Source organism: Cyprinodon tularosa, unplaced genomic scaffold, assembly GCF_016077235.1.
Source record: "Cyprinodon tularosa strain WSP-4 unplaced genomic scaffold, ASM1607723v1 ctg281, whole genome shotgun sequence".
Taxonomy (NCBI): Eukaryota; Metazoa; Chordata; class Actinopteri; order Cyprinodontiformes; family Cyprinodontidae; genus Cyprinodon; species Cyprinodon tularosa.
In genome coordinates, this window is record NW_024038987.1 from 148,278 (window position 1) to 170,821 (window position 22,544).

At 39.9% G+C, this 22,544-nt stretch overlaps 1 protein-coding gene across 2 annotated transcripts in view; it reads left to right on the top strand.

The window, feature by feature from the left end:
* Positions 1 to 19,227, top strand: part of sec24a (SEC24 homolog A, COPII coat complex component) — a 29,109-nt gene extending 9,882 nt beyond the window's left edge. Inside the window, exons 4-24 of one of the 2 annotated variants that reach the window (XM_038290463.1) lie at positions 1,574 to 1,651; positions 2,043 to 2,105; positions 2,459 to 2,622; positions 3,647 to 3,834; positions 3,948 to 4,050; positions 5,528 to 5,654; positions 5,939 to 6,048; positions 7,786 to 7,898; positions 8,110 to 8,228; positions 8,321 to 8,376; positions 8,532 to 8,738; positions 10,717 to 10,840; positions 11,034 to 11,192; positions 11,302 to 11,475; positions 11,564 to 11,674; positions 14,371 to 14,546; positions 14,638 to 14,775; positions 14,861 to 14,965; positions 15,089 to 15,181; positions 17,007 to 17,110; positions 18,060 to 19,227. In XM_038290463.1, the coding sequence (XP_038146391.1) occupies positions 1,574 to 1,651; positions 2,043 to 2,105; positions 2,459 to 2,622; positions 3,647 to 3,834; positions 3,948 to 4,050; positions 5,528 to 5,654; positions 5,939 to 6,048; positions 7,786 to 7,898; positions 8,110 to 8,228; positions 8,321 to 8,376; positions 8,532 to 8,738; positions 10,717 to 10,840; positions 11,034 to 11,192; positions 11,302 to 11,475; positions 11,564 to 11,674; positions 14,371 to 14,546; positions 14,638 to 14,775; positions 14,861 to 14,965; positions 15,089 to 15,181; positions 17,007 to 17,110; positions 18,060 to 18,174 (2,627 nt within the window). In that variant the 3' untranslated portion in view covers positions 18,175 to 19,227. The remainder of the gene's footprint in view (positions 1 to 1,573; positions 1,652 to 2,042; positions 2,106 to 2,458; positions 2,623 to 3,646; positions 3,835 to 3,947; positions 4,051 to 5,527; positions 5,655 to 5,938; positions 6,049 to 7,785; positions 7,899 to 8,109; positions 8,229 to 8,320; positions 8,377 to 8,531; positions 8,739 to 10,716; positions 10,841 to 11,033; positions 11,193 to 11,301; positions 11,476 to 11,563; positions 11,675 to 14,370; positions 14,547 to 14,637; positions 14,776 to 14,860; positions 14,966 to 15,088; positions 15,182 to 17,006; positions 17,111 to 18,059) is intronic. The other variant, XM_038290464.1, reaches the window with a different exon arrangement.
* The last annotated feature ends 3,317 nt before the right edge of the window (positions 19,228 to 22,544 follow it).

Genomic DNA, 22,544 nt, shown 5'->3' on the forward strand with positions numbered 1-22,544 from the left:
AATTTCTTTGTCTTGCTTTAAAAGGTACCACCAGTTTACTTTTGTTTGGTTCAGCACTACACGTTCCTGAAAGTTCTCCATCTCTTTTGAGTTAAAGCTAAAGTTTTATTGATTTAAACTTTAAAGACATGGCTCAGAAAGATCTGTTTAAAAGAAAAGTTATAGACGCAGGGGGGTAAACAAAGGAGTTTTAGGTGGATTTGTTTTTAGTTACTTTATTAAATATATAAAAACAACCCTCAAATGAAGAGTGCAAAACCTTTAAAAATAGTGTTGTCATAGCATGAAGTAAGAAATGCTCTTAGATATTTTTAAGGATTGCTTATATTTAGGTTTCAAAAATACTAAAATCTAGTCTTATTGGTTAATATGGTTCAGGTAGCCACAGTTGAATATGTGCCAGAGTTTTGGAGCCATAGCCTTTAAGATTCATGTTACAGTTGCCCATTCATTTTAGAATGGGTCGCTTAAAATGCAAGCCTAAATCCAATAATGAATCTGCAGTAAGTAGTTTTAAGATATTTTGTAAAGATGAGTGTTTTAGTCTTAGGCAGAAAGACGACCCAAAAGTCTGGCAGCTTTAATTGATAATTGAAATAAATCAAATGCATTACATATGCATTTTAGGGTTTCATTTTGATCATCTGTAATTTTCTATACATTTAACATATATATGCTATAACTTACATATTCACCCAATAAAGACACAGCTGCTGCCTGCATGAGATCAGCCTATCTAGCTAATCCATTTCCAGGACATTTTATGATCCACAGAAAAGATCATGTGCAGAAACCAGCACTCACTCTTTTATTCATCCACTCTATTTATGCATACTCTTTTATTTATCCACTATGAGAATCATCTGCAACACAGGATCACAAACTCTTAGAAAGGGGGCGTTTTGGTAAGAGGAGCGTGAGAGGCTCTGAGTTTTTCAAACAGTTCCCCAACAACATTATAAAAAGGTCATATGTTTTGGATTTCTGAATCCATTCATGTCATGAAGAGCCTGTCCTGTTTGCTCTGTGACACGAAGCATCAACCACAGCAGCAAGCAGGTGCATCTTCAGATTACACACTGATCACAAACTGCTGACTGCTTTTATACCTGTTGACTGTCGTCAATATGATGACTGGTGAATTATTTAGGTTGGAAATTGATATTTTTGTGGGATTTTTTTGTTGTTTTTTTTTATTCTAATGAACATTAATTATAATTTATCCTAAAGAACAAAAATGTATTGTTTGAATAATTATTACTGAGCTTATTCTATTGTAGTTATGTTTTGGGAGGATTTGGGAATGAAGATGCAGCTGAACAGAGGATTTAGTTTTTTTGCTTGAGGGTCTAAGCCCACATCGATGAAGTTGCATAATGTCATAAGTATCTGCACATATTTAATCTGACATTGTGCCAAAGAAGCATAATTCCACGTCGTATAGTGTGTCACGCAGTAATTCTACCAGACCGCTAGAATCCCACAGTGTGGGAAGAGCTCAAGAAATCCACCTCTGTTCTGATGTTCCCTCTTCTGTTTTCCCCTCTCTTCGTCTCATTCTCATCCTTGCCAGCTCAGTGCTGGGACGCTGGCAACAGCGCTCTTTCTCCCACTGAGCCCGACTTCCAGGAAGGAGATGTTGAATGTCCAGGTGTGGCCAACTTATCAACTGTCATTTACCCGTTTAAAGTTCTGTCAGTGCTGTGCTAAAGATCCCGCCTCTTTATGTGGTGTTTTTCAGCGATCCTCTTCTTTCATCCATTATCCTGTTGGTTAACCTTTAGGCAGAGCTCATAATTGCATATTGTTTTGTTTGTCCCCTGAGTCTTTTCTGTAATTCCACTGTTTTGGACTTCCAGTGTCTCTCTTTGAATAAACACATATAGACCAGCTGGTTTCCATAGTTTTCCAGGTCATTGTCATTACTTTATTCAAGTAGCCCTCTTGTGTCCACATGCAGCTTTCATTGCTTCTTGTTTCCTTACTGGATTATGAATATCAACGTTTCTAACAGATCAAATTACAAATTTTTTTTCTTATAGGAAATGTGGCAGGGAATGGCCCACAGGCACCAAACAGCTATAATCAGGTTGACAACAGAATGGGTAAGGCTTTTTCTGCCAGATGGATTTCTGTTGCATAAACAACATTCACTTTTAGGCTTTATAAAGTTTGTAATGTCAGGTAAAACAGGAAAAATTTGACTGTTTTACGTGTAAAAGGGCCTTTTCTATTCACCTGCTTTTGAAACCAAATGATCATTACTGTTAATAAATGCTTCTAATAAAGAGCAGCTATTACACAGCTTCTCCAAAGGCAGCCAGTCATTTCTATAGGTGAGCTGCCACACTGCATTAATGGGCAGATTTACGTTGTCTTATCAGTTTCCTCAGTGTTGTTTGTTTCCACTGTTCTTCAGAATGATTGAGTTCTGAAATAAACATTTTGCTCCTTTTAGCTGGTCCGACTCAGCCTGGCCCACCTGGTCGACACTTGGGTCACTACCCCTCCCTCCCTCCTGGGTACCAAAACACCTCAGCTCCCCCTGGCGCCTCCGGCTTTCATCCGTCAGTTCAAGCTGCCCAGCAGCCTTATACTCAAGGACCTCAGCCATACCAACAGGTAAGAGAATACAGACAATCCCACCTTCATAAGCATAATATTTAATCATAAATGCTTTTGCTGATTTATATATCCTTAAACAAAGAAACAGATTTTATTAGGGAGGCTCGATATATCGATATATATTGATATGGGTTTCAGTAAGTAAAACAAATGATGATCGCTAAGGAAGCAGAGCGGTAGATTGTAGGAGCATGTAGACAGCAGACAGCGCACCAGTGTGAGGAGATAAGGAAGCTCAAGAGGAGAGCTGAGGAGCACAGCGGGAGTTTGGATAAGTCCACCAGGGAAAGGGTGCCATGGAGAGGAGAGGCTACAGCTGACCGGGGCTAAGTAGGCTAACTGCGGTGGATCTAAGGAGCAAGGCGAGAGACTGAAAAAGTCAGCCGAGGAAACGGAAAGCTGAGGGTCAGAGAGAAGCTACTGCGGAGTCAGACAGCAGTATTTTGGAGAAGCCAGCCAGGGAGAATGAGGCTAGTCTAGGATAACCTTTAGAGGAAAACTGCTGGTATGACAACAGGGGAACAGAGGAGCCTTCAGGTAGAGAAGGCCACTGCTGGTATGCATCTATGCTTGACGTTTGATGATGTAACAGTCTTGGGGCTAAATTAAATTGGCTTTATTTAAAGAGGATCCTGCTTCATCCTTTGTCAAATTTGTTTTCCCTCGCTTTATTTTTGTTTAAAAAAAAAAAAAAGCTCATCTCTGTTGCTTCCTTCACTCAAACAGTGGTCAGTTCATTATATTTTCTCATCTCCTGTAATTTTGATACCTAATAACATGATGTGGATATACATGAGACGGCATATGAAGATTTGATGGATTATGTTGTGATCTGCGATCAGCAGATTCTGATTTTTGGGATCATTTATGCACACTCTACTCCTCAAAATCCTGACTTGTGCATCTCTAATTATCGACCATATCAATAGCAGATATGAATATCAGCTCAGATTTTTATATTGGTGCATTCCTAGATTTTATACAGAACTAAGTTGTTAGTTTTTGTTTTTTTCCCTCTCAGCCTCCTGGTGGTCCAGGTCCAGCCCAGCTGAGCCCATCACTAGCAGCCATGAGCCTCCAGTCAAACACACCTGAGGCTCTGAGGGTGGTCAACCTTTTACAGGATAGAAACCTGCTGCCCCCAACCCCAGTTCCTGCCCCCACACCCTGCCTCACCCAGGACCTGCAGAAACTCAACTGCAGCCCAGAGTAAGTTGTTACACTTTTGTAGTTTGGTAAAGTAAAAGAACTACTAATCAGTTGTTTGAGTTTCCGCTGTGTTGATGCATTTAACCCGGATATTTGTGTTCCTTTCCCTCCAGGGTCTTCCGCTGTACGCTGACCAGCATCCCTCAGACTCAGTCTTTGCTCAATAAGGCTAAATTACCATTGGGTCTGCAGCTCCACCCCTTTAAAGACCTCTCGGTAACTTGTGCTGTTATGTTTAATACTAAATCTAATAATAGTTTGTTTTTAAGTGTTCATTTTAAACTTATTTTCATGTACTTTGTGAAAATGTAAACTGTCATTGTTTTTACTAAACCTTTAACTGGAGCGGCTGCCATATTGAATTACTCTGTGATCCAAACCAGAGAAACCCTCACTGACTATTTCTTTCTTAACAATCACTAAATCCCTGTTTCTGTCTCCCTGCGTTTTAATATCATCATAGGTTCAAGTAGAAATTGCATATTAGATTCATGCTCAAGTCATTTTTGATTTTTAGTTTAAGCTTTGCACATGACGCAATATGAGGATTTTCTGATGCTAGTTTTATTTTTTTTAATGGAAGTGGGCATGAATATTTTGAAGTGGGGAGGAGGAGGATTGTTCTTGAGGATTTTGTCTGAATAAATTTTTAAAAAATGCAGTTACTGGGATTTATTACCATATCGGCTTCATTAAATATCTTCCTAAATCCTCTAACGTCAGTGGTCCATGTTTATATGATACATATATTATGCATCATTAGCATACAATGAATTCGGAATGGAGAAAAGATATACAAGAGAGTTTATTGTTAGTTATTCTTGAAGTCCTATATTCCATTTTCTTATGTATCCCATCCTTTCCTGCAGCCCCTCTCCAATAGATATTTTCCTTTATTTTGAATTTTTGGCTTCAGCACAGGAACATCCAGGAGGGAAGCTCATAGTGATTGCATCTTTTAGATTTTAATCATTGGTTTCTTATCAGCAACCATTTGAGAGATGTTCTTTCCTTACCTTTTAAAAAAAAAGAAAAAAAGTGAGTGTGTAGATGTGACCTTTGACCCCAGCCTTCTGTTTTCCACTGGTCAAAATCCACCTGTGCTGTAAGCACTTTGTAGGGGAGGAGCAAAACCTTTAATGCTAAAATAATTGCTCTGCCTAATCACCTTTACACTTTGAAGCTTCTTTGGATGGTCTGCTTTACTAGGATAAAGGGCTGCAGACCCAATAGTCTGGAAATGATCTATATTAGTGGCAGTAAAATGAAGGAGGATCTGTCTACACATTAACACATTATGTTCTGACTGCATCTGCACCTTATATTTGTGACTCAGAGCCCATTTAAGAAACCATTATTCCTTTAAGCTACAGATTCACATCAATAAATGTTGGGATCAAATACTATATATGCATTCCTCAAAATCTTGAACAATCACAGACTTCACCATAGCTTTGGTTGACTTTCATCATGCCTGACTAAATTGAGGAAAATAATTTACAAATTAATAAGCTGAGAGGGGGGGATTGTTTAGAGGTTTAAGTGGAGTGCTGGTCAAAAGTCGTCAATGATGGCCATTTTTTAGGCTACGCTATTTCATTAATTGAAGACACTGATGTCTTATAGCTTGTGATGGAGCAAATGTCAAAGAGCTAAATTATTTTTGTTGTTTTCTGTGTTTTAATTAATGCAGCAACTTCCTGTGGTGACATCCAGCACCATAGTCAGGTGTCGGTCGTGCAGAACCTATATCAACCCCTTTGTCTCCTTCCTGGACCAGAGGAGATGGAAGTGTAACTTGTGTTATCGAGTAAATGACGGTAAGGTGGTGAGAAGTCATGAGTGAGATCGAAACACAAAGAGATTCTGTTTTAAAAATGCTGGAGGCCCTTTGAGCTTTTCAACATGTTAAAGCTTAACAACCACAATGTGCTTTACAGCTCAGAAACCAATGGATAGAATGACTCAGCTCTGAATATCATTTATCTTTATTTCGGTTGTATGTACTTCTGTAGATTTAGGAGTAAAACCAAGATGCTTTTAATTTCAACAGTTTCAACATCCTTGTTCTTAAACCTTTCATGTATGTTTGTATTTTATTTAGTCCCAGAAGAGTTTATGTATAACCCAGTCAGCAGATCCTACGGCGAACCACACAAAAGACCAGAAGTCCAGAATGCCACTATTGAGTTCATCGCTCCTTCAGAATACATGGTCAGTTTGGGTTCCTCTTTTTTTTTCCTTTTACCATTTAAGCAATACTTTTAATTAGGGCTGCAACTAACGATTATTTTAAAAATCGATGAATTGGCCGATTATTTTTTCGATGAATCGGACAAAAAATATTTTTTATATTAACCTCTTTATTCCAAAATAAACATTTTAGACAGAACAAACAAGCACACAAGTACAGGTTGCTCATTAACTGTACTCGTGCAATATGAAAAATAAATGTTTGTGTTAAAACTACGCAAACTTACATGAGAAATGTAGCTGTACATCCACAAAATATAGGGTACTTTGTTTCATAAAGCGCAAAAATAGACATTTTTGTTTTTAAAAGCCCCTAAGGGGTTCAAACAATAGGTCCCCCCATTTCAACAAATGAGGTTTTTTTTTAGACTAGAAGAATTCTGCCTTTTAAGACAGGAAAGTATAGCAGTTAAAGTTGCTGCTTGAGAAAATACTGAACCATAGAGATAAAAATAGCCCTGTGATTCAAATTATAAATTGTATTTGGAATAAAAATGAGAGAACTAGGGGTGCTAAAAAACACATCCTCCAAAGACAGATATTTACATGGGAATGTGGCATATAATTAATTGACATATTACTGATCTTGCTGGATTTTATTCTGCTTTACTTCCATAAATTGCAGGATCTTCTTTATCTTTGCCAGAAGATTTAAACTTTAAAAGCCTTGCCCTCATAATTTGCAAGTTAATTTATTTATAAAGAAAATATAAACGCTGCTTTAGCTAATTCAAATGAAATTAAAAGTAAAATAAGTAGCCAAGCTTATCACTGTCTGTAACCTACTAACAAGGTAAGGAAAGCATCAGATGAGCTACCTGAGAAACTAACGTAACTTTTCCCCACTTTAAAACGAAACAAACATGGTTACTCATCCTGCTGATCTGCTCTCTTCACTGCCATTGAAGGCTCCAACGTGTTTTCTTTTCAGGTGCTGCGTCATAACAGTGGTGCTTCTGCGCCATGTTAATTTGTTTTTACAAAAGTTGCATGTTACGACTTTTTTCACTTTACAAAGCGCAGGCTATTTTAATTATTGTGATCAATTTGCGCCGTCAATCCCGGCGCATGCGCGCGCTGAGAGGGATTCCTGTGGGAGAGGGAGAAAGGGTGCTGGGATGGGGGAGGCGCCCCACGGCAGGCAAAGGCCGCCAGTGACACCGTAAAAAGTTGCCAGATTTGTCGCTAGTCACTTTTTTGAAAAATAGTCGCTGGAGGGGTCTGAAAAGTCGCTGAGTTGGCAACACTGCAACTGCGGCGCTACTCGCTCCGCCATATTTTTTTTTCTTCTCCCGGATGGCGGCGGCGGCGGATGACGCATTAATCGCGTGACACAACTAATCGATGATTAAATTCGTTGCCAACGCTTTTAAAAGTCGATTTTTATCGATTTTATCGATTCGTTGTTGCAGCCCTACTTTTAATAAGTCAGTTAGTGTTTATAGAGGACTTCTCTGGATCTAGAGGGGGTTTTTTTGTTTGTTTTTTTCCAGTGCTGAAATGTTAAATTTGAAAAATATGGACATACTAATAAAATGTCTTATTTTCTTTAAGTAGTTATCAAAGCTTTTCTTCAAAGTATTTAAATCTCAAATGAATACGGTTAAAATTATATTTCTATGCTTGTTTTATTTTTTTCTAACTACCTAATGTTATATTTTTTCTAACTTGCTTAAGTTATATAATTTTTTTTAACAGCTGAGACCACCACAGCCCGCTGTTTACCTGTTCGTCCTGGACGTTTCTCACAACGCCCTGGAGACGGGTTACCTGAACGTCTTCTGTCAGTCAATGCTGGAAAACATCAATGCGTATGTACAGGTCTAAACGATCAGTTTTAAGCATATTTATTCAGATGGCATCAGCAGCTTCATCAGTTTGATCTACTGATGGCAATAAAAGCTTTCAAAGCCTTTGTGTGTAAGACTTGGAAACACTGTAGAGCCAAACAGCTGCCTTGTCTGAACTCTAATCTATGATTAAAAGGCCAAACACAAGTAAAATTACGTTTGTGTGCCTCAGGCTTCCTGGAGACTCGCGGACAAAGGTTGGCTTTATCACCTTCGACAGCACCATCCACTTCTACAACCTCCAGGAGGGACTTTCACAACCACAGATGCTCATTGTTTCTGACATCGAAGGTGGGAAAGAGCTGACCGATGCAGCTACATTTTTAAAAAAATATTTTCCAGCAATGTGACTGTTTTGTCTAAATTATAACGTTGCTCCACAGATATCTTTCTACCAACACCAGACAGCCTTCTAGTAAACCTCAATGAATGCAAGGAGGTAAAACTTTTAAACACCCAACAGTCCAAACGTATCTTTTAAAGTCAACTCAATGGCTAGAATTGTATAAAGTAGCTTTGATTACCCTGCATATATAACTTCTGGCTGACTAGTGTACTGAAGGAAGGCTTAAACTCTTCATTTTTGTTCTCCAGCTTGTGCAGGATCTACTGAAGAGTCTGCCAAATTTATTCGAGAAGACGATGGAGACCCAGTCTGCTCTGGGTGCTGCTCTGCAAGCAGCCTTTAAGTTGTTGTCTCCAACCGGAGGGCGGATGTCCGTCTTCCAGACCCAGCTCCCCAACCTGGGTGCTGGGGCCCTGCAGTCCAGAGAGGATCCCAACCAGCGAGCATCTGCCAAGGTAGAAACTCAAATAATTACCTTTTTTCTCTCGTAGTTCTGTAGATCTTATAGATTAGGCTCACTACTGGGGGGGGATTCCTGGTCCTTATTCCATCTCAGCTGATGGGCATAAGGCATCAGTGTTATGCCCTAAGGCAGGGGTGCTCAAGTCCAGTCCTCAAGAGCTACCATCCTGTATATTTTAGATCCATCTCTTCTCTAACACACCTGAATCGAAAGGCTCGATCCCCTAATTTAGCCCAGCAGAGGCAAGGTAACAAGCCACTCATTTGATTCAGGTGTGTTAAAATGGGGTGCATCAAAGGCTACGTTCACACCGCAGGCCTTGATGCTCAATTCCGATTTCTTTGTGAAATCCAATTTTTATTTTTATTTTTTTGCTTTAACGTCACGAGCCAGCGTGGTTCGTGTTTACGGAAGTAAACATGGATGTAGTGTTGGAGCGCATCTAGTGATCTTTCCAAACCTTAAAACCTCAATCTTTTCAAGACAGTTAAAAAATATACTGCTCTCCACATCATCGTCCGCCATGGTGTGAGACCATCCTGATCTCGCGAGCTTTCAAAGTTTCACTCGCAGATCAGTCTGGCTACTCTCCATTAAAGAAAATTTGGAACCGTTCACCAACCGAACGTCCAATCAGCTTTGGCCTTGAGGCGGGTTGAGGTGTGACGCAATGAGAAGCACAACAGTTCAGTCTAAAGAACATGGCGGCTTCAGCAGATGAAACTACCGTTAGCGTGGCTATCGAGCAAGTTTTATCGGAATTACAGAGTATTTCTTCACTGAAAGAAGAGCAAAACACTGCTCTGGAGGCTTTTCTCAGAGGAAAAGATGTTTTTGCTCTTCTCCCGACTAGGTTCGGCAAGAGTTTGATCTATCAATTCTCCTCTTCGTCGTCGCTCTGTTAGTACGTCATATGCTTCGTTGATCTGATTGGTTTATTTGGCCCGTCTATCACCAACTTAGGCCAATCAGCTAACCAGTATTTTCGCCCCTTCCCAAAATTACTTCAACGGAAGGTTCCCAGATGGATATGCGGAGCAAATCCATCTGGCGGAGTCAGGTTAGGTGTTTGTTTTTCTTGCCGCTTCTTTGTAGTAAGAAGCAGAATAGTGACCCATGTCGGCTATTGATGGACTGAGTCGCATTGGAAAAAATCGGATCTGTGTTGTTCAGACTGCCATGAAATGATCAGATTCAGGTCCCATGTGGGCAAAGAAATCGGATTTGGGTCACTTCAGGCTGCGGTGTGAACGTAGCCAAAACACTGCAGGATAGTAGCTCTTGAGGACTGGACTTGAGCACCCCTGCTCTAAGGATAGTAATTTTACAGTTACTGAATTATTTAGGCCTACAATAACCTCATATTGGTTATTAGGCTTTCAATAATAATGTTTTGATGAATACCTTTAAGTTAGGTAGATTTATTTCTTACAGTCCAGGGAATTGACAGCACAATATTAGGAGCCCTATGACCTGTAATTATTATTACATTATTATTATTATTATTATTATTAATATTATTATTATTATTATTAATAGCAGCTTTACTGAACTGTGGCTCTTAAACAATAACTAAAAATAAACCTTCTGGGCTGTTTGCTAAAAGGAATAAAGTGAATGATAAAGTTATTGAGTTTTTTGTAGTTGATTTATGGAGACTTGAAGATGACAGACTTAATTAAGCATTTCTTATATGCAGCTTCTACAAAATCAGTTCACTTTCAGTTTGCCTTATACTTTCATACTTTTAACTGCTTAATCAACAGCCATATTTTAATGACATACATTTATACAGAAAACACTTATATAGTTAGTTTCTTCAGATAAATTGATAACTTCACTGGTTTGTCATGAGTGGGATTTGTCTAAGAACATAGTTTAGTGGTAATTCCTGATCTTTGGAATGTTTCTTTTTTAAATGCGTTGATATTTCTGTGCTCATTGTGCTGCCTGTTGGATTTCCCTCCCAGGATGTCCAGCACTTATCCCCAGCAACAGATTTCTATAAGAAGCTGGCCCTGGACTGCTCTGGCCAGCAGGTCGCGGTCGACCTGTTTCTGCTCAGCGCTCAGTACTGCGACCTGGCCTCGCTCGGTGAGTCAGAAAGACATTTGATGGGTGGATTTTAGGATTCAGAGTTCACGATGGTCACGTCATCAACATATTTTTGCAGAGAGGGATGTTGGTTGGAAGCTTGAGACGCAGCTAATTCGAAACCTTCTGCTCTGTGTTTGAGTTTAAATTTCTTTTTTTAAACACCTGCTCTTCTGTTTTCTTTTTCTTCCAGGATGCATATCCAGGTATTCAGCAGGAAGCGTTTATTACTACCCCTCCTATCACCATCAGCATAACCCAGCTCAGGTGGAGCGCTTCCAGAGAGATCTGAAGAGATATTTAACACGGAAAATCGGCTTTGAGGCAGTCATGAGAATACGTTGCACCAAAGGTAAGAAATTCACTCCATATTTATTTCATTCTTCATTTTTAAAACCCCTAAAAATGTTTTTTAAAATATTGTTGTTGTAATTGAATTCTGTTGCTTTGTCATCCTGCAGGTTTGTCCATCCACACGTTCCATGGAAACTTCTTTGTGCGTTCCACGGATCTGTTGTCCCTCCCCAACGTCAACCCGGATGCAGGCTTCGCAGTTCAGATGTCCATCGAGGAAAACCTGGATGACATGCAGGTGGTTTCCTTCCAGGCTGCTTTGCTTTACACCTCCAGCAAAGGTATGAACACCCGCCTGGCAGAACGGATGTTTTTATCTAATTTCTTTTTCTCACCATTTTATTAAAAACAAACTATTTACCTTCTCAGGAGAAAGAAGGATCAGAGTGCACACCATGTGCCTCCCTGTTGTAAATTCTCTGTCGGATGTCTTCGCTGGAGCTGATGTTCAGGCCATCACTGGACTGCTGGCCTGTATGGGTACGTACTGCTCCAGGCTAAAGACACACCTGAGGTGTCAATAGAGGTTGTGTTTGTTTTTCTAATCAATTCTAATCATCCAGCTCCAGAATGTGATGCCAAAGAGCTCTTATTTATCAGTAGGGCTATATTTTTATTTTTATTTTATTTATCCTTTATTTAACCAGGTAATACCCATTGAGATTAAAAATCTCTTTTGCAAGGGAGACCTGGCCAAGATAGGCATCAAAATTACATCACATCATTACATACGTATAAAAGACACACACATAAAAGCCAAATATGCACTTACAATAAAATTTCAATTAAAACATTGACATGTGAGGGAGTCTAACTCAAAACATCTAATTCTCAACTTAAAAGTATTCAAAGGAACCAATTTACTAAGTTTCATGTTATTTTGCAGCAAATTCCATGTAAAGGGAGCAGAGTAAGCAAAGGCCTTTTTACCCAGCTCAGTACTGACACGTGGGACAGAAAACAAGACAACAGCCTGAGAACGGAGAGAGTAATGACCAGTACTTTTTTTCATAAGAAGTGAACATAAATAAGATGGAAGCGCACCAAGAATAGCCTTATATATAAATATATACCAATGACAAAGCCTCCGTGTAGCCAAGGCAGACCACCCTACACGAGAATACAGCTCACAGTGATGGGTGCAAGCTTTACAATTAGTAATAAATCTCAATGATGCGTGATAGGCTGCGTCTATAAATAATATATAAAAGTTATTCAGAACATTGAAAACTTGTATTGTAAATAAACTTCACAAATTTATTTACACCCCTCAACATTTCATGTTATTAGAAAATATATTCTATTTATACTCTTTAGTCATTTTAGGTGACACAGGTTTCTTAATAAATCTCTGTGGCCCCTTTAAGTCTAATATGCCAGAATAAATATAGTGCAGTTGCTTTGATGAAATTCAAATGGAAACACAGTGGCCCTATGAGAGGACATGTTGCAGAGTATCTACTAGGGGTGTAAATAATAATCGTTTTGTATCGATGCATCGATCCAAAAGCCGACGATCCGATGCATCGACACGTCCGCAAGATAATCGATTAATGTTTTTTTTTCCCCTCCGGTCTATTTTTATCCATTTGCTCCTGGGCGTAATTCTCCCTCCCGTGCTGCGGTGCCGCTAAACCTATTTTGCCCTCCTACCGCGCTTCCTGGTTATACTCTTACAGCAGTTTGTTGCAGCAAGCTTCACACAGACATTTTTAAATTATGCTCAGTATTGAAGCGTGGTCTGGGCTACACGCTGTGGGTCTAGATACGGCCGAGGCGATGAGGAAGTGGGGACGAGTTTAGTCCGACGACGGAGGGACAATGGGGCAAAAAGAGCGGAGATTCAGCTGGAAAAAGGCTCCCAGCGTTCTCGCGCACCTCGCTCTTCTAGCGGGTCAAACTTCACGAGTTGTTTTCCGCAATTTCGGTCATAAAAACAAAACAAGCCCGCCTCCTGTCTGGTGCACTGTTTGCGGTCAGCTACAATCTGGGAGAGGAGCAGCGGAGCGTCTCTCAAGGGGGCGGTGACGTCAACACTCTGGAGCCTTCTTCTTCTTCTTTTTTTTAATGGCGGTTGGCAAACAACTTATAGGTGCATTACCGCCACCTTCCAGAATGGAGTATGGACCAGACAAACTATTATATTCTCCCTAAAATACCCGTTCTTCTTAGAAAATTTAAAATACTACCAAAAACTACATCCCCAGATGACCTTTGAAACAATTCCCTTATATCTAGTTTATTTTTATTCCTGTCTAACTCTCTACACAACATCTCTCTTTCCTGAATATATTTATTACATTCTAAAAAAATATGTTGGACAGTTTCTCTGGAGCCGAGGTATTGCATTGAACTCATTACACTGATATTGTGCAGTATTTTTGCAGTATTTTTGATGCAACTTTTCTACTTCTGTTATTTGCTGTTGTTTCTAAAGAAAATGCATAATGATTTTACAGCTTTCATTGATTTATTTCAAACTTCAAACTTTGTTTAGCCTGTAAGGTGTAAAAAAAATAAAATAATAATAATAAAAAAAAATTAACCGATTAATCGAATCGAATCGAATCGTGGTGTATTCTTAAGTATCGAAAATAATCGAATCGTTGGGTCAGGAAATCGATACTGAATCGAATCGCCATGATGGATGTGATTTACACCCCTAGTATCTACAGGCATTCATAATTTACTTAGCAAGTGCATTAAGATTCCAGTAGAGGGCAGCAAAGCCCTCAAGCTGTTGAAATGACAGGAAAAAAAAAATGTATATTTGCCCTATTTTTTCCCCCTGTATATGTTGAATCAATTGTGTGAATCTTTTCAGCTTCTCCCTTGTTCAGGTTTCACCACAGCATGTCAGTATAACTAGTACAGAGTGTTAGGATTGCATTACATGAGGGAATTTAAACCTCATTATAAAAGGCCACAGGGGGGCCTAACCAAAAAAATAAAGTGCAGCTTTTAACTGGGATGATATTCCTCTATTTCTCAAGTTCATTATGCTTAGAGCATTAATATGATCATTTAAAGTTTAAAACTTGTACCCCAAATATGATTAAAAAGCATCCCCTCTATTTCACAACTTTATGTGAAATATGTTTTTCTATGCTTTCAACGTCATTAACCACCTCTTATGTAGAAGTCCTGCTCTAACAACTTTCTGACCATTTTTCCAGCGGTGGACCGCTCAGTGACGGCCAGTCTGAGTGACGCCAGAGACGCGATGACCAACGCTGCCATCGACTCGCTTTCTTCATACCGACAGTCTGTGCTGACCATCCAGCAGCCGGGCTTGTTGGCTCCAGCCTGCCTCCGACTCTTCCCGCTCTACATCTTGGCTCTGCTCAAACAGGTAAAGTCAATAGAATCAGATATTTATCCCTCTGGTTATTAGAAACCAGCTAATTAAAACAAATTGGTACATTTCTGTCTGATCCTTGCAGAAAGCCTTCAGGACAGGAACCAGTACCAGACTTGATGACCGTGTGTTTGCCATGTACCAGCTGAAGTACCAGCCGTTGGCCTTTGCCATGTTGATGATCCATCCTTCTCTGTATCGTGTCGACGACCTGAGCGATGAGGTGAGGATGAGGAGGTCTCAGTGGGAAGATACTGTTTTAATTTTGCTGCATTTCTTTATTTTCCTCCTATTTCTTACTTTCTCAGGGAGCTCTAAACGTGAACGACCGGACCATCCCGCAGCCCAGAGTCCTACAGCTGTCAGTGGAGAAGCTCAGCAGGGAGGGAGCCTTCCTTATGGATGCTGGACTTGTAAGTTTAGGAATCATCTTTTATTGTATCCGTTTGTTTCAGTGGGATTGCCAAAATCCATGAAAGCTTTACCTGTTGTCATGTTTTTGTATTAAGACTGTTGTTTTATTACTTTCCAATAAGGTGATGTACCTTTGGATCGGACGCAACTGCCAGCCTAACTTCCTCTCACAGGTCCTGGGGGTTCCAAACTACTCTGCTGTGCCTGAGAAAATGGTGAGAAACATGTTATAACTAAGTTTCTTAAAGGAATAGTACACCCAAAACATGATTAGCCTTCATTTTCTACTCACCTCCATGCTGAACAACACTCTGGAGTACTTTTTTGATATCTCAAATGCATCTGGAGATCTGGGAGGCTTCTTGCTGTCTGCTGACATTCAAATAATGGAGGTCCATGGCGCCCGAGACAGAAAGGTCCATAAAAGTCCACAAAAACGTGTCAATATTCCTCCATACTGCTCGTCCAATGTAATCCAAGTGTCCTGAGTGGGTAGCATCCAGAATTTACTCGAAACGAAGTCATTTAGAATGTTTTTAGAGCATAAACAGTAGTGTATAGGATTTCCTAATAGCGCCCCCATGCGCGCTCGCGATTCTACGGAAGCCGGCAGACCAAACCAGCGCATTCAGCTCGGCAAAGAACTCATGCTCTTCCTCAACACTGAAGTCCTCAGACATTTTTCTTTCGTTGTTTCTTTCTTTGCACAGGTAAACAGCACATTTCTTCTTCTACGCTTGCATTATCGGCAGACCAGACGCTGAATGCGCACTTTCTTCCGGTTTGGTCTGCCGGCTTCCGTAGCGTCGTGAGCGCGCATGGGGGCGCTATTAGGAAATCCTATACACTACTGTTTATGCTCTAAAAACATTCTAAATGACTTCGTTTCGAGTAAATTCTGGATGCTACCCACTCAGGACACTTGGATTACATTGGACGAGCAGTATGGAGGAATATTGACACGTTTTTGTGGACTTTTATGGACCTTTCTGTCTCGGGCGCCATGGACCTCCATTATTTGAATGTCAGCAGACAGCAAGAAGCCTCCCAGATCTCCAGATGCATTTGAGATATCAAAAAAGTACTCCAGGGTGTTGTTCAGCATGGGGGTGAGTAGAAAATGAAGGCTAATCATGTTTTGGGTGTACTATTCCTTTAAAGAGAAAAACCTGAAAGATAATATTTATGTCTATTACTTAGTTGATTGAAAGACTCAAGCAAGGTCACTGTGGTAAAAGTCTGATTTCTGTATTTTCTATGTCTGATATTTTGTATTTCCGAAATTGTTCTCCAACTCGTTTTCTAAAAGTTGACCTGCCTCCCACCCCCACCAAAGTCCCATTTTTTTCTGCCTTGTTTTCTGAATTTCTTTTCTTCCCTTTTTTCAGTAATCCCCTCTAAGCCTCCCCTCATCTTTTCACTTTTCTGTCTCTAGGACTCCCATGAAGAAGTAACACCCTTCCTTTTGTGACTTCACCTCCTTTGCCCCCTTATTTGGATTTCTTTCTAATCATCTTGTCTTTCTTCTCCTTCATCCTTTCATTCCTTTGTCCTTCCCATTTTCCTCTTAATTCCTAACATCCTTCCCTCTCTTCATCCTTTGTAGTTCTGCTATTTTATTCCTCAATCATTTCCTTTTCGTGTTACTCCTTCCTTTTTCTTTCATTTCCCTTTATTCTGTCATCCATCTTTCCTTCTAGCTTTCTATTATACCTAAGGTTTCTTTTTTCATCCATCCTTTCCCTGGTTTTAGTTCTAAAGTCTGCCTCATTTTGAAATGTTCACCAGAAATTTAGAGTGTATGAGAATTTAACTAATAAGTTTGAAAAGCCAATGAAACCTGAATTTTTACATAACTGTGTGTTGAAAGCCTGCACAAGGACATGATAATCTCTGCAGTATGAACATTGGAGCCGAGAACATAAGAACTAAACTGAGCTCTTCACAGTCGACACCATAGACTGATGCAAACTGAAGCTGTTACTCAGTTTTGACTCTTTTCCCTTCTTAGAAAGCTGATTGATTGTTCTGTTTTGACAGGATATCCTCCCAGAGCTGGACACTGCAGAGTCACAGAGAACCAGAGCTTTCATTGGCTGGCTCAGGGATCAGAGGCCATTCTTCCCCTCCCTCCACATCATCAGGTAAGAAAGAAAAGTTTGAGGTTTGTTTTGGGCTTTTTGTTTGTTTTAAAAAAAGAATCCATTATAACCTGTACCTGGCATTTATACAGAGGCCTTCTAAACTTATTTTTTCAATTAATGATCGGAGAGCAAAAGGTTCCTTAAAGAAGATTTTTGAATAAATGATAGGAGGTGAAACTAAAACCTTTCCACCTTTGGAGTTTTGCATAGAGCATATTGGCAGAGGAAAACATTTAATTTTTTTGTCTCAAATGCAAATATATATGTATATATATATTTTTTTTTCCAGTTTTGGTAAGTGGGTCATCTGTCAGCTTAAAGGCATAATCTGCAGTCTAAATACTCCAGTAAACTTTTAACCGATTACTAAATTAGTTGACGATTATTTCAATAATTGATTTATCCAATTAATTCTTTCAGCCCTAATTAAAAATACTTTAATCTAAGAACTAGATTTAAAATTAGTGGTAATTTTAGGTTTTCTCTGCTTCAACTGCTGTGGCAATTATACATACAGGTGCAAATAGATACCTAAACTCCTCTAATATTTAATGTTATGTTATTTTAAGTAGGTAGAGAAATAAAGTGCTTCTAGGACAAGTGCTTCTATAACAAGGTGATTGACTCAAAAGTGGATCAGAACCGGTTCTGGGACAGGAAAGGCCACCCTAACATCAAACCTATCGATTTGTTTGTGTTGTATGTTAAAGGTTGGGTCAATGACGCCGTTATAACCACACTAAAATAAGCTCTACCTTCTGCCTTAAAAAGAGATCTGGACATCCTACCAGAATGATTCCTGAAATTTGCTGAACACTAAAAATAGACTTTAAAAACACATTTATATTAAGATTAAATGCTTGATACCTGAGAGAAAATTAGACTGAATGTTTTCTTTGGTCAGTTATAATCCATTGTCTGCTATATTCATTCTCTCTGTTGTTCTCAGGGATGAGAGCCAGCTGAAACCCATCTTTATGCAGAACATGATTGAAGACCGAACGGAGTCGGCGCTGTCATACTATGAGTTCCTTCTCCACCTCCAACAGCAAATCTCCAAATAATCAGCAGTGTGTTGAAAAGGGGCCATCTTGGACGTGCGGCGTGTGTATGAGCCTGTGTGTGTGTTTTGTTAGGATGTATGAGCGTGTGATACAGCAGAAAGTGTCCCGCTCTATGAAGCCTTCTGCGCCTCCTCCAGCTGTCATCTCTTAGTAGAACCCGATTCTGGGACGGACGGAGCGACGGACATCACAGGCTTGATTCTGATCAGGCCTGGCACTTTTTGGACTAGCTGTATCAGTATGTTGGGAGACGAGCAGTAGAGAGACGTCCATGATGATTATAATGTTAATCGAACGAATCAGTGTTTTTCTTTCTTTTCCTCGTGGAACAATGCGGTCAAACTGAGGTATCGTTCAAATGCAGCACAGGCAGAAAGATGTCTTCAGTGTTTTTGTTCCAAAAGCACATTTGTCTTCACTAACAAATCAAACTGGGGTGGATATGAATATATCTGCTGTGAATGGGTTTGTGAGGAAGGTTGGCGCTAAGACACATCTGAGCTGAACAGTCTTTATGTACCCAAAGGAGAGTGTTTTCCTTTTTCTAAAGTCATTATAATCGTGTGTTGAACAAATGCGTAGACTCCTTAGCTGAAGGTGGAAGGACTCGGCTGTCTCCGCTGCCTGGAATGTGTAGAAGCAGCAGCAGCAGCGGAAAAGTTCGGTCTTTCAGAAACTCCTCAGTCATCCTTTCTCTCTGGACTTTCAGATCACCTCTGATGACTTTGCTGTTCTGTTTATTTCTTCATTTTCTGACTGTTTAATTTATGAGACTCCCAATCTGATTAAATTCTTTAATTGCCTTGTATGGGAACTCACTTTTTATTATTAAACCTCTGTTTAAATACTGACTATATATGAAATATTTTAATATAATAGGATGTGGGATATCTTTAACACAGGCATAACAAAGCCATTCTGATCTTTTAATCCTGCTTATTGATACTTGTGTATTGAACAGACTTCACTATGTAAAGGAGAATAAATGCTGATTTTAGTATAAATAAGAAGTTGAAATGAATGCTAAGAAAATAAACAGTTTGGGACTTTTTACATGTAGTATGTGTTTTAGTCTAAGCTTTTTTCTTTGGTTCTTTTTTTTTTTTAGCAATGTTCCACATATGCGAGCCAAGGTTTCTGACTCAGACTGATTCTATTTTTTTGTGATGAATATTAGTTGCTTTTCATAAGAATAAACTGGTCTATAACTTTCATGACAAATTGTAATAAAATTATATTAATCATGGTTAAGTTTAGACTCGTAAAGAGACTTTATTCCACTGGTAACTGAAAAATAAGAAAATTTGAAAGAAAAAAAAAAGTCCTACAGTGATCTTGAGAGATGTTTAAATTTCGGTGGAGAACAAAATGGGAATAACTACATGGGGAAAACATGCCTCTTTTAAAGGTGTATTCATTTGGTGTTGAAGATTTTAAAAGACAGAGCAATCAATTTAAACAGCTTATATAATGCTTATATCCTTACAAACTTTATTTATACTTAATCAAATAATGTAATGCAGCACATATCATGGCAATTAATGTGAGAAACAAAGCCAAACTTTAAACAATGGTAATCTTATTAAAACCTTTTAGTCAAACCCATGTCCAGTAATCGTTCTATCAACCATTATTTGACTTTGTTTCTAGTTCCTAAAAAGTCATCCTGTTGTGTTGACTGTCATGGAGTGATTTGTCAGTAAATATTTGTTTGTGGGCCCTAGAAGTGCATTTTAATGAAGGCAGACATGGTGTTTGTATTTCCTCTAGCCTGCAAAGAGCATACTAATGTCCCAAAATGAGCATTGCCTCTGCAGTGAATGAAATTTGAAAGAAATTAAACATAAATACTCAATCCCATCTATGGGAATTTTCCTCTCCAACTTACTCTAAAACTGGTTTAATCCTGCTGACCACACCCAGGTGGCAAGACACCTCTCCTTTTATCACTCTTTGAGGACCTAAGATGGATGGACTCGGGGCAACTCTCTTAATTTTGAGTTTAATCAACTTTGCTCATGGTTTCGGTAAGTTTGTTTCGGATTTTAAATAAACGTCATTGTTTTTTTTCTTCATCGTTTTAATGGGACCTTGCTCTTTGCAATTAATTGTATATTTATTTGTAGAATCTATTATAGCGAAATAAAAATTTCCAAAGCATTGATGGAAACTGTGGTAAAGTTAGCCCCACTTCGAAAATAACAGCCCGCTCTCGATTTTCACATGCGCGACAGCTCAAGACATTATGGTACCGCCATTTACCTGCTGCTTTCACAATAAAAGCGCGCATCCGGTCCGCCATTTACATGCTGCTTTCACAATAAAAGCGCGCATCCGGTCCATGTTTAATCTACTGGAAATAGATTTACAACGGCTTCGAGTTTTAGACTTTGTATTTATGCTGAAAGACATTTCAAAATAAAACACAATTAAAAAAGCACTTTTTGACTTTATTTAACCTAAGTTGCCGTGCCCATTGCTGGAAAACTCTCTGTTTCCAATTACTTCCAGCACATCTGGTTGACAGAGGGACACCTCTAGAACACAACCACAAACTGACAGCAACATCTGATGTGTCATTTCAAAATAAAACACAATTAAAATAGCACTTTTTGACTTTTTTTAACTTAAGTTGCCGTGCCCATTGCTGGAAAACTCTCTGTTTCCAATGACTTCCAGCACATCTGGTTGACAGAGGGACACCTCTAGAACACAACCACAAACTGACAGCAACATCTGATGTGTCATTTCAAAATAAAACACAATTAAAAAAGCACTTTTTGACTTTATTTAACCTAAGTTGCCGTGCCCATTGCTGGAAAACTCTCTGTTTCCAATTACTTCCAGCACATCTGGTTGACAGAGGGACACCTCTAGAACACAACCACAAACTGACAGCAACATCTGATGTGTCATTTCAAAATAAAACACAATTAAAAAAGCACTTTTTGACTTTAAGTTGCCGTGCCCATTGCTGGAAAACTCTCTGTTTCCAATGACTTCCAGCACATCTGGTTGACAGAGGGACACCTCTAGAACACAACCACAAACTGACAGCAACATCTGATGTGTCATTTCAAAATAAAACACATTTAAAAAAGCACTTTTTGACTTTTTTTAACCTAAGTTGCCGTGCCCATTGCTGGAAAACTCTCTGTTTCCAATGACTTCCAGCACATCTGGTTGACAGAGGGACACCTCTAGAACACAACCACAAACTGACAGCAACATCTGATGTGTCATTTCAAAATAAAACACAATTAAAAAAGCACTTTTTGACTTTAAGTTGCCTTGCCCATTGCTGGAAAACTCTCTGTTTCCAATGACTTCCAGCACATCTGGTTGACAGAGGGACACCTCTAGAAGACAACCACAAACTGACAGCAACATCTGATGTGTCATTTCAAAATAAAACACAATTAAAAAAGCACTTTTTGACTTTTTTTAACCTAAGTTGCCGTGCCCATTGCTGGAAAACTCTCTGTTTCCAATGACTTCCAGCACATCTGGTTGACAGAGGGACACCTCTAGAACACAACCACAAACTGACAGCAACATCTGATGTGTCATTTCAAAATAAAACACAATTAAAAAAGCACTTTTTGACTTTTTTTAACCTAAGTTGCCGTGCCCATTGCTGGAAAACTCTCTGTTTCCAATGACTTCCAGCACATCTGGTTGACAGAGGGACACCTCTAGAACACAACCACAAACTGACAGCAACATCTGATGTGTCATTTCAAAATAAAACACAATTAAAAAAGCACCTTTTTGACTTTTTTAACCTAAGTTGAAAAAACCCTAACCCTAACCCTTAACCAGCTACTAGATGGTTCGATTAGTCTTTCGCCGCTATACCCAGGTGGGACGACCGATTTGCACGTCAGGACCGCTACGGGCCTCCACAGAGTTTCCCCTGGCTTCGCCCTGCCCAGGCATAGTTCACCATCTTTCGGGTCCTATCACACACGCTCATGCTCCACCTCCCCGACGGGGCGGGCGAGATGGGCCGGTGGTGCGCCCAGAGCCACGGGGGGGCCCGGGATCCCACCTCAGCCGACGCGCGCCGGCCCTCACTTTCATTGCGCCACGGGGTTTAGTTCGGCCCTCTGACTCGCGTGCGTGTTAGACTCCTTGGTCCGTGTTTCAAGACGGGTCGGGTGGGTTGCCGACATCGCCGCTGACCCCTTGCGCCTGTGTACGTGGGCCCTGGCGGCGCGACGCGGTCGGGGCGCAATGAGGACAGTACGTCCCGGTCGACAGCTGCGGGGGCGAGGGGGCCCCGTCCCTCCCCACGGGGAGAGAGGGCGTAGTGAGCACGTTGTTCCACGGCCCCGGAAAGCGACGATAGTCTCGTGCCGGTATTTAGC